Here is a 12,504-nt window from a genome sequence, read left to right as displayed (position 1 = left end):
GCAGGCTCAGCGGCCATGGCTCGCGGGCCCAGCCGCTCCGCGGCATGTGGGATCTTCCCGGACCGGGACACGAACCCGTGTCCCCTGCGTTGGCAGGCGGACTCTCAACCACTGCGCCACCAAGGAAGGCCCCCTAGTTTGTTATTGTTAAAATTATGGTATGTGTGTTTTCTCCCCAGTGAAATTCTACCCCCTTAAAGGCAGAAACTGGGCCACATCCCTGGAACGTCTAATTCATTACTTGACACTTAGTAAATGTGCATTCAATAAATCTGAAAGAGAACACAGTGTACTGTTGATATCACTTGCTGCGAACTCTCTTTCCATGGCATGTGATAACCCATACAGATACTCAGCTAATGTCAAGGGCTGAATTCTTATAAGAGAATAGGGCCCTGTGTAAAATCTAGTTGGAAATACCTCCCTTGTGCCACGGCCAATACAGCTTTCATATAAACTTCTACATTTTATGAGAATGATTTTTTTGGTAATGATTACATGTTCCTTTCTCAAAGCCATCTCAGATTTTGCACAACACCAAGGGCTGTTGCAAAAGATTCTCCATGCTGTGTACCATAAATTGCGGATGTGCCATTCACATTCACGTAGCTTCGAATGCATCCCTCAGAGTTATACAGCGCACAACCTGCATGGACTCCCGTGGCAGCCCTGACTGCAAGAGCTTATTCAACTACGACATCGGGATCAAAGAACACAAGGGGAGGCTACTCGTTGGGGGTAAGATGTGTACAGACTTAAAAACACAGTCCTATGCTTAAGCCCTAAAGCTACTATATGATCTTAGGAATTAAGTCATGCCACATTCCTTAAATAAAGATTCATAAATAAATAAATATAAAGATTCATAAAATAAATTTCTCAAAGACCTTGGGTTTAACCTTCCTGAGACTTAGTTGTAAGAATGAAATATGCCTTGTTTACTTCACAGGGTTATTGCGATGACTGACTTGGGTACGAAATTTCTTTGTGAACTGAACCTTAAATGTAGATTATTCTTCCCACCCAAATCTTGTCTTTCAAGCATTCTTAGTGTAGGATTCTGGGTCTTATGCAAGGTCTTGAACAGAAGCAGGTCTGAGGCCTGCTCCTGAGATTAGAAACTAGAGAGATTCCTTCACTTGTGTTCAAATTGCAGCCCAGTGCTCGGATTTTCACGGCAGAAGGTCAGCTCCGCTACCTGTGCCCTTTCTGCGGTGAGATGGAAGGGAATGGTTTGGGGAGCCAGACCCACTTGGTTGGGATCCTGTCTCTGCCTCTATGGGGTGAACCTGTAAGTCATTAACCTCTCTGAACTCGAGATTTATTTATGAAATAGGGATACCATTATCTTCCTTACACAGTTATGCTCCAGATTAAATGAAATAACCCCTTTCTCCCATAACCCGGAATACCAGCCTTTGTGAAATCAACAGAATACAAGGGACACAGAAGGATCCATTCCTCTGGATTTGTTTGCCAGAGCTCAGTGGACCTGGGCTATATTATTTTAGTTTCCTCGAGAAATAGTTTATTAAATTATGACTTAATCTTATGACTTTAGCTCTGATAAGAAAAATCTGTTCCCTGAATGTTACCTGCTTCCCATGTGTGGCCCTAGTTTTCACCCCTAAGACTGTGCTCTGTTCTTTGACACATGTCTGAAACAGACCTAACTCCATAATAATTTAATGAGAAGAGATGAGGCAAGAAAGAGGCTTTAGATCCAAACCACACTGTGGAAAATTAATTAAGTTATCCTTTGGACGTCTATGCTCTTCCCATTCAAAGTTCCTATTCTCTGCAAGCACAAACCTGTAAAAATTCTACTACAAACACAGACCCGTATTCAGGTTGCTTTGAAGGAGGAGTTTAAGGTAAAGAGACTGCTTCCTTAGTTTGGGAAAACAGCAGATATGAAAGAACAGCCACAAAAAGCAAAGTTGGAACAAAATATTTTGGCAGAAACAAAATATTTAGAAGAAAATCAGTACCAAAGTGACCATGAAAATTAAGCTGTCTGAGAATTTTAAGAACTTCCTCAGAGAGGGTTTTGGGCTTCCATAATGATCAGTAGTGTAATGCATTGTATAATCTATTAATAATAATCCATAAAATCCATTAATAATCTGGATTTTAAGGGGCAGAGAGACCCTACCTGACATCTGGGTTACATTCCTCATAGAATTTAATCCTTGGCCACAGGTATTATTATCCCCATTTCAAATTTTAGGAGACTGAGGCTCAGAGACATTAAATAACTTAAGTCCACATGGTTAGTAAGTGTCTGTTTAACAAGTAAGGAAAGGTGATATTAAAAAGAGCTGTGTGTGACAAGGGTTTAATTTCCAAAATATACAAACAGCTCATACAACTCAATACCAAAAAACAAACAACCCAATCAGAAAATGGGCAGAAGACCTAAGTAGACGTTTTTCTGAAGAAGACATACAGATGGTCCACAGGCCCATGAAAAGATGCTCAACATCACTAATTATCAGAGAAAGGTAAATCAAAACTACAACGAGGTATCACCCCACATCAGTCAGAAAGGCCATCATTAAAAAGTCCACAAACAGTAAATGCTGGAGAGAATGTGGAGAAAAGGGAACCCTCCTACACTGTTGATGGGAATGTAAATTGGTGCAGCCACTATGGAGAACAGTATGGAGGTTACTTTAAAAATAGAGCTACATATGATGCTGAGCACATATCCAGAGAAAATTCTAATTTGAAAAGATGCATGCACCCGAATGTTCATAGTAGCACTATTTACAATAGCCAAGACATGGAAACAACCCAAATGTCCATCAACGGATGAATGGAAAGAAGATGTGATATATATACACAGTGGAATATTACTCAGCCATAAAAAAGAATGAAATAATGCCATTTGCAGCAACATGGACGGACCTAGAGATTATCATATTAAGTGAAGTCAGACAGAGAAAGACAAATATCATATGATATCACTTATACGCAGAATTTAAAATATGGCACAAATGGACATATTTACAAAACAGAAACAGACTCGTAGACACAGAAAACAAACTTATGGTTACCAAAGGGGAAAGGTGGTAGGAAGGGATAAATTAGGTGTTTGGGATTAGCAGACACCTAATCTATATATATAAAAGAGATACTATATATAAAAGAGATAAACAACAAGGTCCTACTGTATAGCACAGGGAACTATATTCAATACCTTATAATGAAAAAATATGAAAAAGGATATGTATAACTGAATCACTTTGCTGTGCAGCAGATACTAACACATTTAAAATAAATAAGTAAATAAAATAAAAAATAAATAAAATAAAGACATTGATACATTAAAAAATAAAAAATAAAATAAAATTTTAAAATAAATAAATTAAAAATAAAATAAAAGGAGCTATGTGTCTAATGCTGAAAAGGGAATTAAAAAATCACTCAAAGTGGATTTTATTTTATTTATTTATTTTATTTTTTAATTTTTAATTTTTTTGACCGCACTTTGGTCTTCATTGCTGTGCATGGGCTTTCTCTAGTTGCGATGAGCAGGGGCTACTCTTCGTTGCAGTGCACTGGCTTCTCATGGCGGTGGCTTCTCTTGTGTGGAGCACGGATTCTAGGCACGTGGGCTCAGTAGTTGTGGCAGGCAGGCTCTAGAGCACAGGCTCAGTAGTTGTGGTGCATGGGCTTAGTTTCTCCGCGGCATGTGGGATCTTCCCGGACCAGGGCTCAAACCCATGTCCCCTGCATTGGCAGGGGGGTTCTTAACCACTGCGCCACCAGGGAAGTCCCAGATTTGATTTTAAATACTAATGCTGGGCTCCTTGAGCAGGCGAAAAGAATGTGTCCATTCCCCAGTTCACACCAAAATCATCCAAGAAAGTGACCTTGAAAGAACAGGCTGTGTTTCTTGATCTCAGCATCCTTAGAACACATCTCTATATATGGAGGTCAATAGATGCTCAAAATGGTTATTGAGTGTTAAATTATATGGGCATGTTTAGTGTGAAGAGGGGCTGATGGCATGGGATAGTGGTTTTCAACTAACCAATTAAACATCTACTGCAAACTCCCTATTATAAGAAATGTTACCAGAGGCTGGAACACACAGGGGCTGAGTCATGCCCTGAGGGACCCAGCATCTGGAGGTGGAGGGAAGAAAACACCTCTAACTGCAAGTGGAGGCAGTGTGAACTATGGCATGCTGGGTGTGCAAGCCAAGAGACACCACGGTCCAGAGTAGACAGGGGCCACTTGTCAAAGGGCAGCAGAATTTATAGCTAAAGTAGATTCTGAGTGAGGTCTAATTAGGAACCAGAAGGTAAGTTAAGTATCCAAGACAAAGGTATTGAAGTCAGAGATGTCAGACAGGTTTATAAGCTTAGCAGAGAACCAGCAATGGAAAAGGTACAGAATAGCTTTAAACACCAGACTAACACTGGTGAAGTTTACTCGGTAGTTTCTGGGAAAACTTGAGCAAGAGAGGGACAGGATCACAATGATATTCTGGGAAGATCAGCACGTCTAGGGGTTTAGGAATGGAAAGAAGAGGAAGGAGGGAGGCTGGCCAGTAAATGTAATCATTCAAGCATGATGACTACGGTGGAGCCAGGAAGATTCCAAAGTGAAACATAATCAAGGCTTTGGTCACTGGTTGGGGTCCAGAGACTGGGAGGGGGACTGCAAGGGAGTGTAACAAAGAATTCAGAAAGGAAAGACATAAAACAAAGACTCTGGTTAAAAATGGTTTATGCAAATGTTCTTCTTTTTTTCTTTTACAAAGATCTTGTAGGAAAGTCCCTCCTTTGTTATATTTCCTCTGCTTGAACATATCTCTTTTATTCTTAATATAGGATTGAGTCAAGCATATGTCAAAATGGCTTTGGATTCACGAAGACAAGTGGTGGAGGAGATTGAGGATGGAAAAATTTCCCAAACTAAGGGATTTTCAAGATGTGGGTTTGAATCAATTCTGACCCTTAAATGAAAGCAATCTGAGTTTAGTTTCCAAAATACAGTTTTGACAGAAACCCTCACGCAAACTGGCCTCCCCTGTCTCAGTGTGCTGGGACCTGTCCATTGAGCTCATTTTTGATTATGTGGTCAGTTTCAGGCAGATTTAGAGTTAACAGACAGGAGGCATGTTTGATGATACCTATGACATACACAATTGAGCTAGTTACTTCTGAAGCACTGTGTGAATGATCTAGAGAAATCAGTATTTCCTTAGAAAGCATATACTCACCGGAGTAGTTTCTGAACTTTTCTATTATGAAGAATACTCATTAAAGTTTAAAAATTACAGGATAGTAGTTATTTTTATTACCCACTAATTGAGAAAATACAGATTATATATGGATGCTAAAAATAAAAGCTCCTTACCCAGAGGGAAGTTAAGGCCCAGAGATTAGAAACTACTGCTTGTTGCTACACTGCAATATGTTTAAAGAGCCCAGCTTTATAGATATCAGGCCTCTCATCTTCATCAAAGAGTATATTCAACTGCAATCCTCATGCAAAAACGTCTATGTTTGATTTCATGGAGGTGTATAGAACACAACAATTAATCAATTCTATTACACATGGAACATGTACAGAAATAGATCATATAATAGACTATATAGCAGGTGTCAGTAAGTTTTAAAGAACCAGAATCATACAGATCAAAGCTTCCTCTGTTATAAGTTAATTAAAAAAAATAAACTTTTGAAAATCCCAGTATGCTTAATAATTTTAAAATATTTAAATAACTCCTAAGTCAAAAAAAAATCACAAAAATTTGATTATAATTGAATAATATTTAAGATAATACATTTGGTAATTGTGGAGTACAGCAAAAGAAATATCAAGGAAATTTTATCATTTTAATGCTTATATTAGAAAAGCAAAAAGGCAAAAATTAAACACCCCACTTAAGAAGTTAGAGGACAAAAATGATAGAATAAACCATAAGAAAGTAAAAAAAGAGGGAAATAATAAATTTAAGAGCAGAAATTAATATATAGAAAAAAATAGAGAATCAAAGAGGATCAAAAAGTAGACAAACTGATCAAGGAAATAAAGAAAAATGGTATAAATATACAACATTAGGAGTATAGAAAAGATACTGCTAATGGTATCAGAGATGATTTTTCTTTAATTAAAACATTAAGAACAACTTAATAAAAATATATTTGGTAATAGTCAAAATAAACAAATTTGCTGAAAAAACTGTACTTGCCAAATTTACTATTTACTCCTGAAGAAATAAAAAGCCTGAATGGTCTCCTATAATCAATAAAGAATTTGAAACTGGAGTTAAAACTCTTCCCACAAAGTAAACATCAGGCTCAGATAGTTTTACATGTGAGTTCTACCAATTAAAAAAAAAAAAAAACTACCCAGATTTTTTCCAAATATATCCAACATTTTCTAGAGATATGAAAAGAACTATCCCTCAATTATTTTATGGAGGCCAAAATATCCTTGATTTAAAAACCAGATAAAGACTTTGCAAGAAAAAGAAACTACAGTCCAATCTCACTTATGAATATATGTGGAAAAATCTTAAACACAGTATTAGCAAGCCAAATATAGCAGAAAATAAAAAATATAACTTCATGCTCAATTTATTTCTGAACTATAAGGGTAGAATTTGCATTAGAAAATTTTTAACCATAATCACCTTCTTAATAGCTTAGTGGAGAAAAACCCCATAATCAACTCAATCAATATTGCAAAAAAAAAGAATTCATGATTTTTAAAAAGGAAAAGAAACCTCAACTTAGGTTCTAGACACACTAGAGTAGTTGCTTTTCCTTGAATTCACTCTGTGCTTTTCTGTTTCCGAATCTTTACTTGAGCCATTACCTCCACTTTCCCCATTCTCCATTTATTTAAGTCTAGCCCATCCTATAAGACCCAGCTCACAAAAGGGGGTTTTTCCTAAATTTCTAAATTGGAGTAATCTTTTCCTCTACTAAAATTCAACAGAACTCTGTGAATTCCCATTGTGTCATACATATCTTATTTATGTGTATGATTCTTCTTCTAGATAATTAACTCCTGAAATTGCCCACAGCTAGATAATTAACTCCTGAAAATTGCTTGCAACTGTGCTCATAAATGTTAGAATTATCAAGATCAAAACCTAATCCATCTATAAAGATATATATAATAAAAAAATGAAATAATGCCATTTACAGCAACATGGATGGACCTAGAGATTATCATACTAAGTGAAGTAAGTCAGACAAAGACAAATACCATATGATATCACTTATATGTTAAATCTAAAAAATGATAACAAATCAACTTATTTACAAGACAGAAATAGACTCACAGACATTGAAAACAAACTTATGGTTACTAAAGGGGAAAGGGGTGGGGGAGGGATAAATGAGGAGTTTGGGATTAAGAGATACACACTATTATACATAAACTAGGTAAACAACAAGGACCTACTGCGTAGTACAGGGAACTATATTCAATATCTTGTAATAACTTAGAATGGAAAACAATCTGAAAACTGAGTCACTTTGCTGTACACCTGAAACTAATACAACATTGTAAGTCAACTATACTTCAATTTAAAAAAACCTAATGCATCTATTTATGGGTTGCAAAAAAAAAATACTAATACAAAACATTTTCACTTATTCCAACACACTTCATCTCAGGGATAACAGAATAAATGTCAGCATGGATCCAAACCCTGCAGAGGTCTGGTTAGCTACAAGATCATTTTAGCTTTCCTTTTGCAGGAAGGACTCTGAACAGTTCTTCCCTGAAAAAAAAAAAAAAAAAATAGTTCCAACATGTAATTAAACTAGTATTCAGGAAGTTCTCCTTTACATCTAGCTTAAATTCCTCTTGCTACGACCTTAGTACATTTTCTGTTCTTTGGGGGAACTGGTACAGACAGGTATGATTGACCAACTCTTCCACAAAGAGAAAGCCAATATTCTAGTTACAGTTAACCCAAGATTTTATTTTTGCCAACTCTTGAGTGCTTTTAAAAATTGTAACAGAATCTGGTGGTGGCCCTGAACTATTCCCCTCTGGGTAAGGGTCTGCTTCTCCTGGTTAGGGTTTGCATTTCTCCCATGGCTGGTGCTGTTCTAGGCTAGGCCACTTCCTCAAAGCAGGAGAGAGATTCGGTGGGTCATCTGGAAATACTCCCTGAGGTTATAGGTCACCACTTCCCCTTCCTGCTCTATTGAAATGTAATGCCCAAGCTTGCCTTCCTGGCCAAGCCCTAGCCAGCCCCCAGGTTGGCTGTTTTGTGTGTCAGCCTATGACTACCTATCAAACACTTTCGGATCATGCCCATAATAAGAAAGTCCTGGGAAAACCTGTGGGCCGGGGTTCTGACTCACGCACCCCACCAACAATAGCAAAGGCAAACAAACAAGACATTTGGGCAGCAGGGTGTGCTGCCATAAGTGAAGATAAATCTTTCAGCTTTGTAATGCTGACAAGGAGTATGCCAAGAAACTCACTTTTCCTCAGAAGCAACTTGTTATTGCCAAATATCTTGTTCATCTGATTGGAGAGGAGGTTCCCTTTGTATTCTGAGACTCCGTCCTGACTGTGAATACCAGTTGAACAGCATCCACCCCAGGATGCAGGACAGAGATGGGGTGCAGAATGGAGTTGTTGTTCCTTAGCTCTGGAGCATCTGGTAGATGCTGAATGATAAATGAGCAGTTAGCACAAACACTGACACTAGTTAATCAGAGTTTGCTTTACCCTTCTTTCTCTGACCCTGTATTTATTGGGCTTTAGAGAATAGTGAACTTGGAATTTAAAAGGCTTGAGTTTAACCCCAGGTCCTGAGTGCATAGCTATGTCTTACTTTCCATGGCTTTAAAATGAAAATATCACCTGCAGAAGGTCTCTGCAGCTAACGTTGCTCCTAAATTGCTCTTATGGACCCCCAAAATATCCAAACCGAGAGACTCTAATACAGGGCTACTTTGTCATTTTTATAAATGTAATGTGGATACCCTCAAAGCTCCTGCAGTGACTATTCCAGGGGACACCGTTTATGTTGTATTCCACATGAATCACACCCCTTAGGGTTACATAATACTCTGGATACTATAACTTGATATTTGTACAAGAAATAGTTACTCTTTATCGATAAACTAACACAATTGTCTCAAATCCACGTAACAATGTTGCAAGAAGGAACTGTTATCTCCATTTTACAAATGGGAAATCAGGGTCATAAAAGTTCAATATGTTGACCTCTCTTTCCCCCTAAGAAAGTAAATAGTTAAGGATGAGGAATAAGGCTTTGAAATCTGTTTGTCTGATTCTAAAATGTGGGCTTTTCTTACTACTCTATCAATATCAAATACCTTAGCTGTAAATGGGTATTCCCTCATCCATTCAACAGACGCTTATTGAATGCTATTAATAATAACAGTCAACAACTACTGACCACACACTATGTACCAGGCTGAGGACACAATTGGGAACAAGACCAACTTTGTCCTTGCATGCATGGAACTTACTGGAAAGAGAAACATTAGGCAACTAAGACAATAGCTAATACATTTGGGTTTAATATGTGACATATGTTGTTCTACGTGTTTTACATATATTTATTTAATCCTCACACCAACCCTGTGAGGTAGATATTATTTTTCTGTTTTGCAGATAAAGAAGCTGAGGAAGAAGGATGACTTGCCCAGGATTACATAGCTGGTCAATGACAGATCTGGGATTAAAGACCAGGGAGTCTAGCTCCAAAGGGCACTTAACTACTAGCAATACTAACGATGATGTAAATCATTATTTCCTGACTACTGTAGTAAACACTATAAAGTAAAGGCATGGTGTGAAAGCATGTAATATTGGATTTATTTATTTTTATTCAAAGAACATTAGTCTCAGTTTTTATTAAAATCCATACATGCATTTATAAAGAGAAAGGAGTTTAGGAATATGTGTGTGTGCATATTTTTTTTAAGGACTTTAAACAGTTATTTATTTATTTACTTATATTTTTTTGGCTGTGTTGGGTCTTCATTGCTGCCCACGGGCTTTCTCTAGTTGCGGTGAGAGGGGGATACTCTTCGTTGCGGGTCGCGGGCTTCTCATTGCGGTGGCTTGTCTTTGTTGCGGAGCATGGGCTCTAGGTGCATGGGCTCAGTAGCTGTGGCTCGCGGGCTCTACAGCACAGACTCAGTAGTTGTGGCACATGGGCTTAGTTGCTCCACGACATGTGGGATCTTCCTGGACAAGGGCTCAAACCCATGACCCCTGCATTGGCAGGTGGATTCTTAACCACTGTGCCACCAGGGAAGTCCTGTGTGTGCGTATTTTATATCGAATTCTTAACCACTATTTTCTAGGAGTTCAAGCAATTTTAAAAATTTTATTATTTATGATTTTTTTGTAATATCCAATTTTTAAAAACAAGAATAACCTATTAATTTTATCATTACAGAAAATGATAGAGCCCTTTTAATCTTGGGAAAACGCTATAAAAACTGGATTTTGATTAAGAAATTATCTTTTAGTGGGGCTGAGGGGGGGAAAAACTGATGTTCAAAGGAAAAAAAAGTTCACGATGACTCCATGATTCACCTCTGTGGTCAAAATAAATAAAAACCACTAAATATTTCAACTAAATATTGAATAAGAGTCCTTTGGCTTCAGAAGATCTCGCACTATACTCAAAGTTTTTAATTCAAAATTTTGATTTAAATCAAATAAGATGAACACCAGTAAGGGCCTACTCTTCATGAGAGGTATGTCATAAGGAAAGACCAAAGCCTTCTAAATCATTCAGAACTGGGTCCAAATCCTGACTCTTCCACTTCCGAATTAAATGAATTTGCCACACTTATTTAATCTCTCTGAGGCTCAATTTCCACATTTGTGTATAAAACAGAGGATATGTCAGTGCTGCAGGGTTGTTATGAGATTAAAGGCCACTGTGAGATTAAATATCATCTACATAGGGTACCTGGCTTTTGCTCAATAAGTCATAATTTCTCAATAAAGTAAACATTTTGTTTTAATATGAATGTTCAGGTTCATACCATAAAGTTTTTCAACCCCTGCCCTTTTTAGTGAAATGTGTTATAAGCAACACTTGGTGCTAGTAAGAAAAAGAAGTCTAGAATGATATACATATATACATGTGTGTATATATATGTGCTTATTTATATATCTAACTCTGCTACTATTATCTCTTGGTGTTAGGATTTCAAGTGAGTTTTAAAAATGTCTCCTTATTAAGGTGACTTCCATCTGTGCTTTTCTGGGAAGCCCTACCTGGCCCTAGTCTTCTCTTTCAGGGCTGGCTCTGGGGGTGAGGGATGAAGCAGCAGCCGCAAATGGGACAGTCTCTAGGGACATAGGGAACAGATCTCGAGAAAAAAGAAAGAGAAGTCTAGAATGTCCATCTGTAACATACATTTATTTGTTTTCAGACTCTCTTCCCCTGGAAAGTTTTAAATACTTTCTGTATCTGATAGGACATAAAACCAAATTTCTCCTACCAATACCTTTCCATGGTTACCCAGTGTGGTTAAATGCATGTCTCAGGTGCTGGAGGTGGAGGTTGTCTTTTTAGAAGAAAAAGACAAAGTGCTCTGACTCCTCAAGGGCTGGAATCAAGGAATAAACCTATGTTGCTGCAACCTGTGGAAAAGAAACCTATAAACCTAGTAAACCTAATGGCTCAGTAAATGACCCAATAAACCTAAGTTCTGAATTTTTTAACTTCATATTTCCCCCTAAATTTGTCCCATCTTAAAATGATTGATGGCTTCTTTTCTAGAAAGATGAAACCATTATCAAGCCAGAATGCTGAGGCTAACCTAGCTAGTCTTTTTTTTTTGCGGTACGTGGGCCTCTCACTGTTGTGGCCTCTCCCGTTGCGGAGCACAGGCTCCAGACGCGCAGGCTCAGTGGCCATGGCTCACGGGCCCAGCCGCTCCGCGGCATGTGGGATCTTCCCGGACCAGGGCCCGAACCCGTGGCCCCTGCATCAGCAGGCGGACTCTCAACCACTGCGCCACCAGGGAAGCCCACTTAGCTAGTCTTGATTGCTAATTACTGTTTGAACTTTTTCAAAGTATAAAATACACGTGAAAAAGGGTACAGGTCAAGAATGTACAGCTTGATGAATTTTCACCAGCTGAACACATCTGCGCAATCAGCACCCAGATCAAGAAACAGATCGTCACCACACCCAAGCAGCTTCCCTCACTACTTTTTCAGTCAAGGGTAACCACTTTCCTGATTTTCAACAGCACAGGTTGGTCCAACCTGTTTTTGAACTTTATCTATAGAATCTTTCAACATGTTCTCTTTTTTTTAATCTGTTTTCTTTTTTCACTCAGCATTTCATCTATGAGACTCATCCATATTGTTGTGTATAGACTGTTCATCATCATTGCTTTAGAGTAACCTGTTGTATGTGTAACATTTTTTGATCAGATATTTATTTTCAACACATAGAGTTAAAAAATAATTATGTACTGGTGTTAAGGCTTTCTTTCTCCAATTTCC

At 37.9% G+C, this 12,504-nt stretch overlaps 1 protein-coding gene across 4 annotated transcripts in view; it reads left to right on the top strand.

Moving 5' to 3' along the window:
• The first annotated feature begins 3 nt into the window (after positions 1-3).
• SELP (selectin P) overlaps positions 4-12,504 on the top strand; it is a 66,244-nt gene continuing 53,743 nt past the window's right edge. For all 4 annotated transcript variants that reach the window (XM_032649601.1, XM_032649588.1, XM_032649593.1 and 1 more), the window contains exon 1: positions 4-738. In XM_032649601.1, the coding sequence (XP_032505492.1) occupies positions 616-738 (123 nt within the window). In that variant the 5' untranslated portion in view covers positions 4-615. The remainder of the gene's footprint in view (positions 739-12,504) is intronic.

Source organism: Phocoena sinus, chromosome 1 (genome assembly GCF_008692025.1).
Source record: "Phocoena sinus isolate mPhoSin1 chromosome 1, mPhoSin1.pri, whole genome shotgun sequence".
Taxonomy (NCBI): domain Eukaryota; kingdom Metazoa; phylum Chordata; class Mammalia; order Artiodactyla; family Phocoenidae; genus Phocoena; species Phocoena sinus.
Note: the sequence above shows the minus strand (reverse complement) of the source record. Positions and strands in the feature narration are given on the sequence as shown.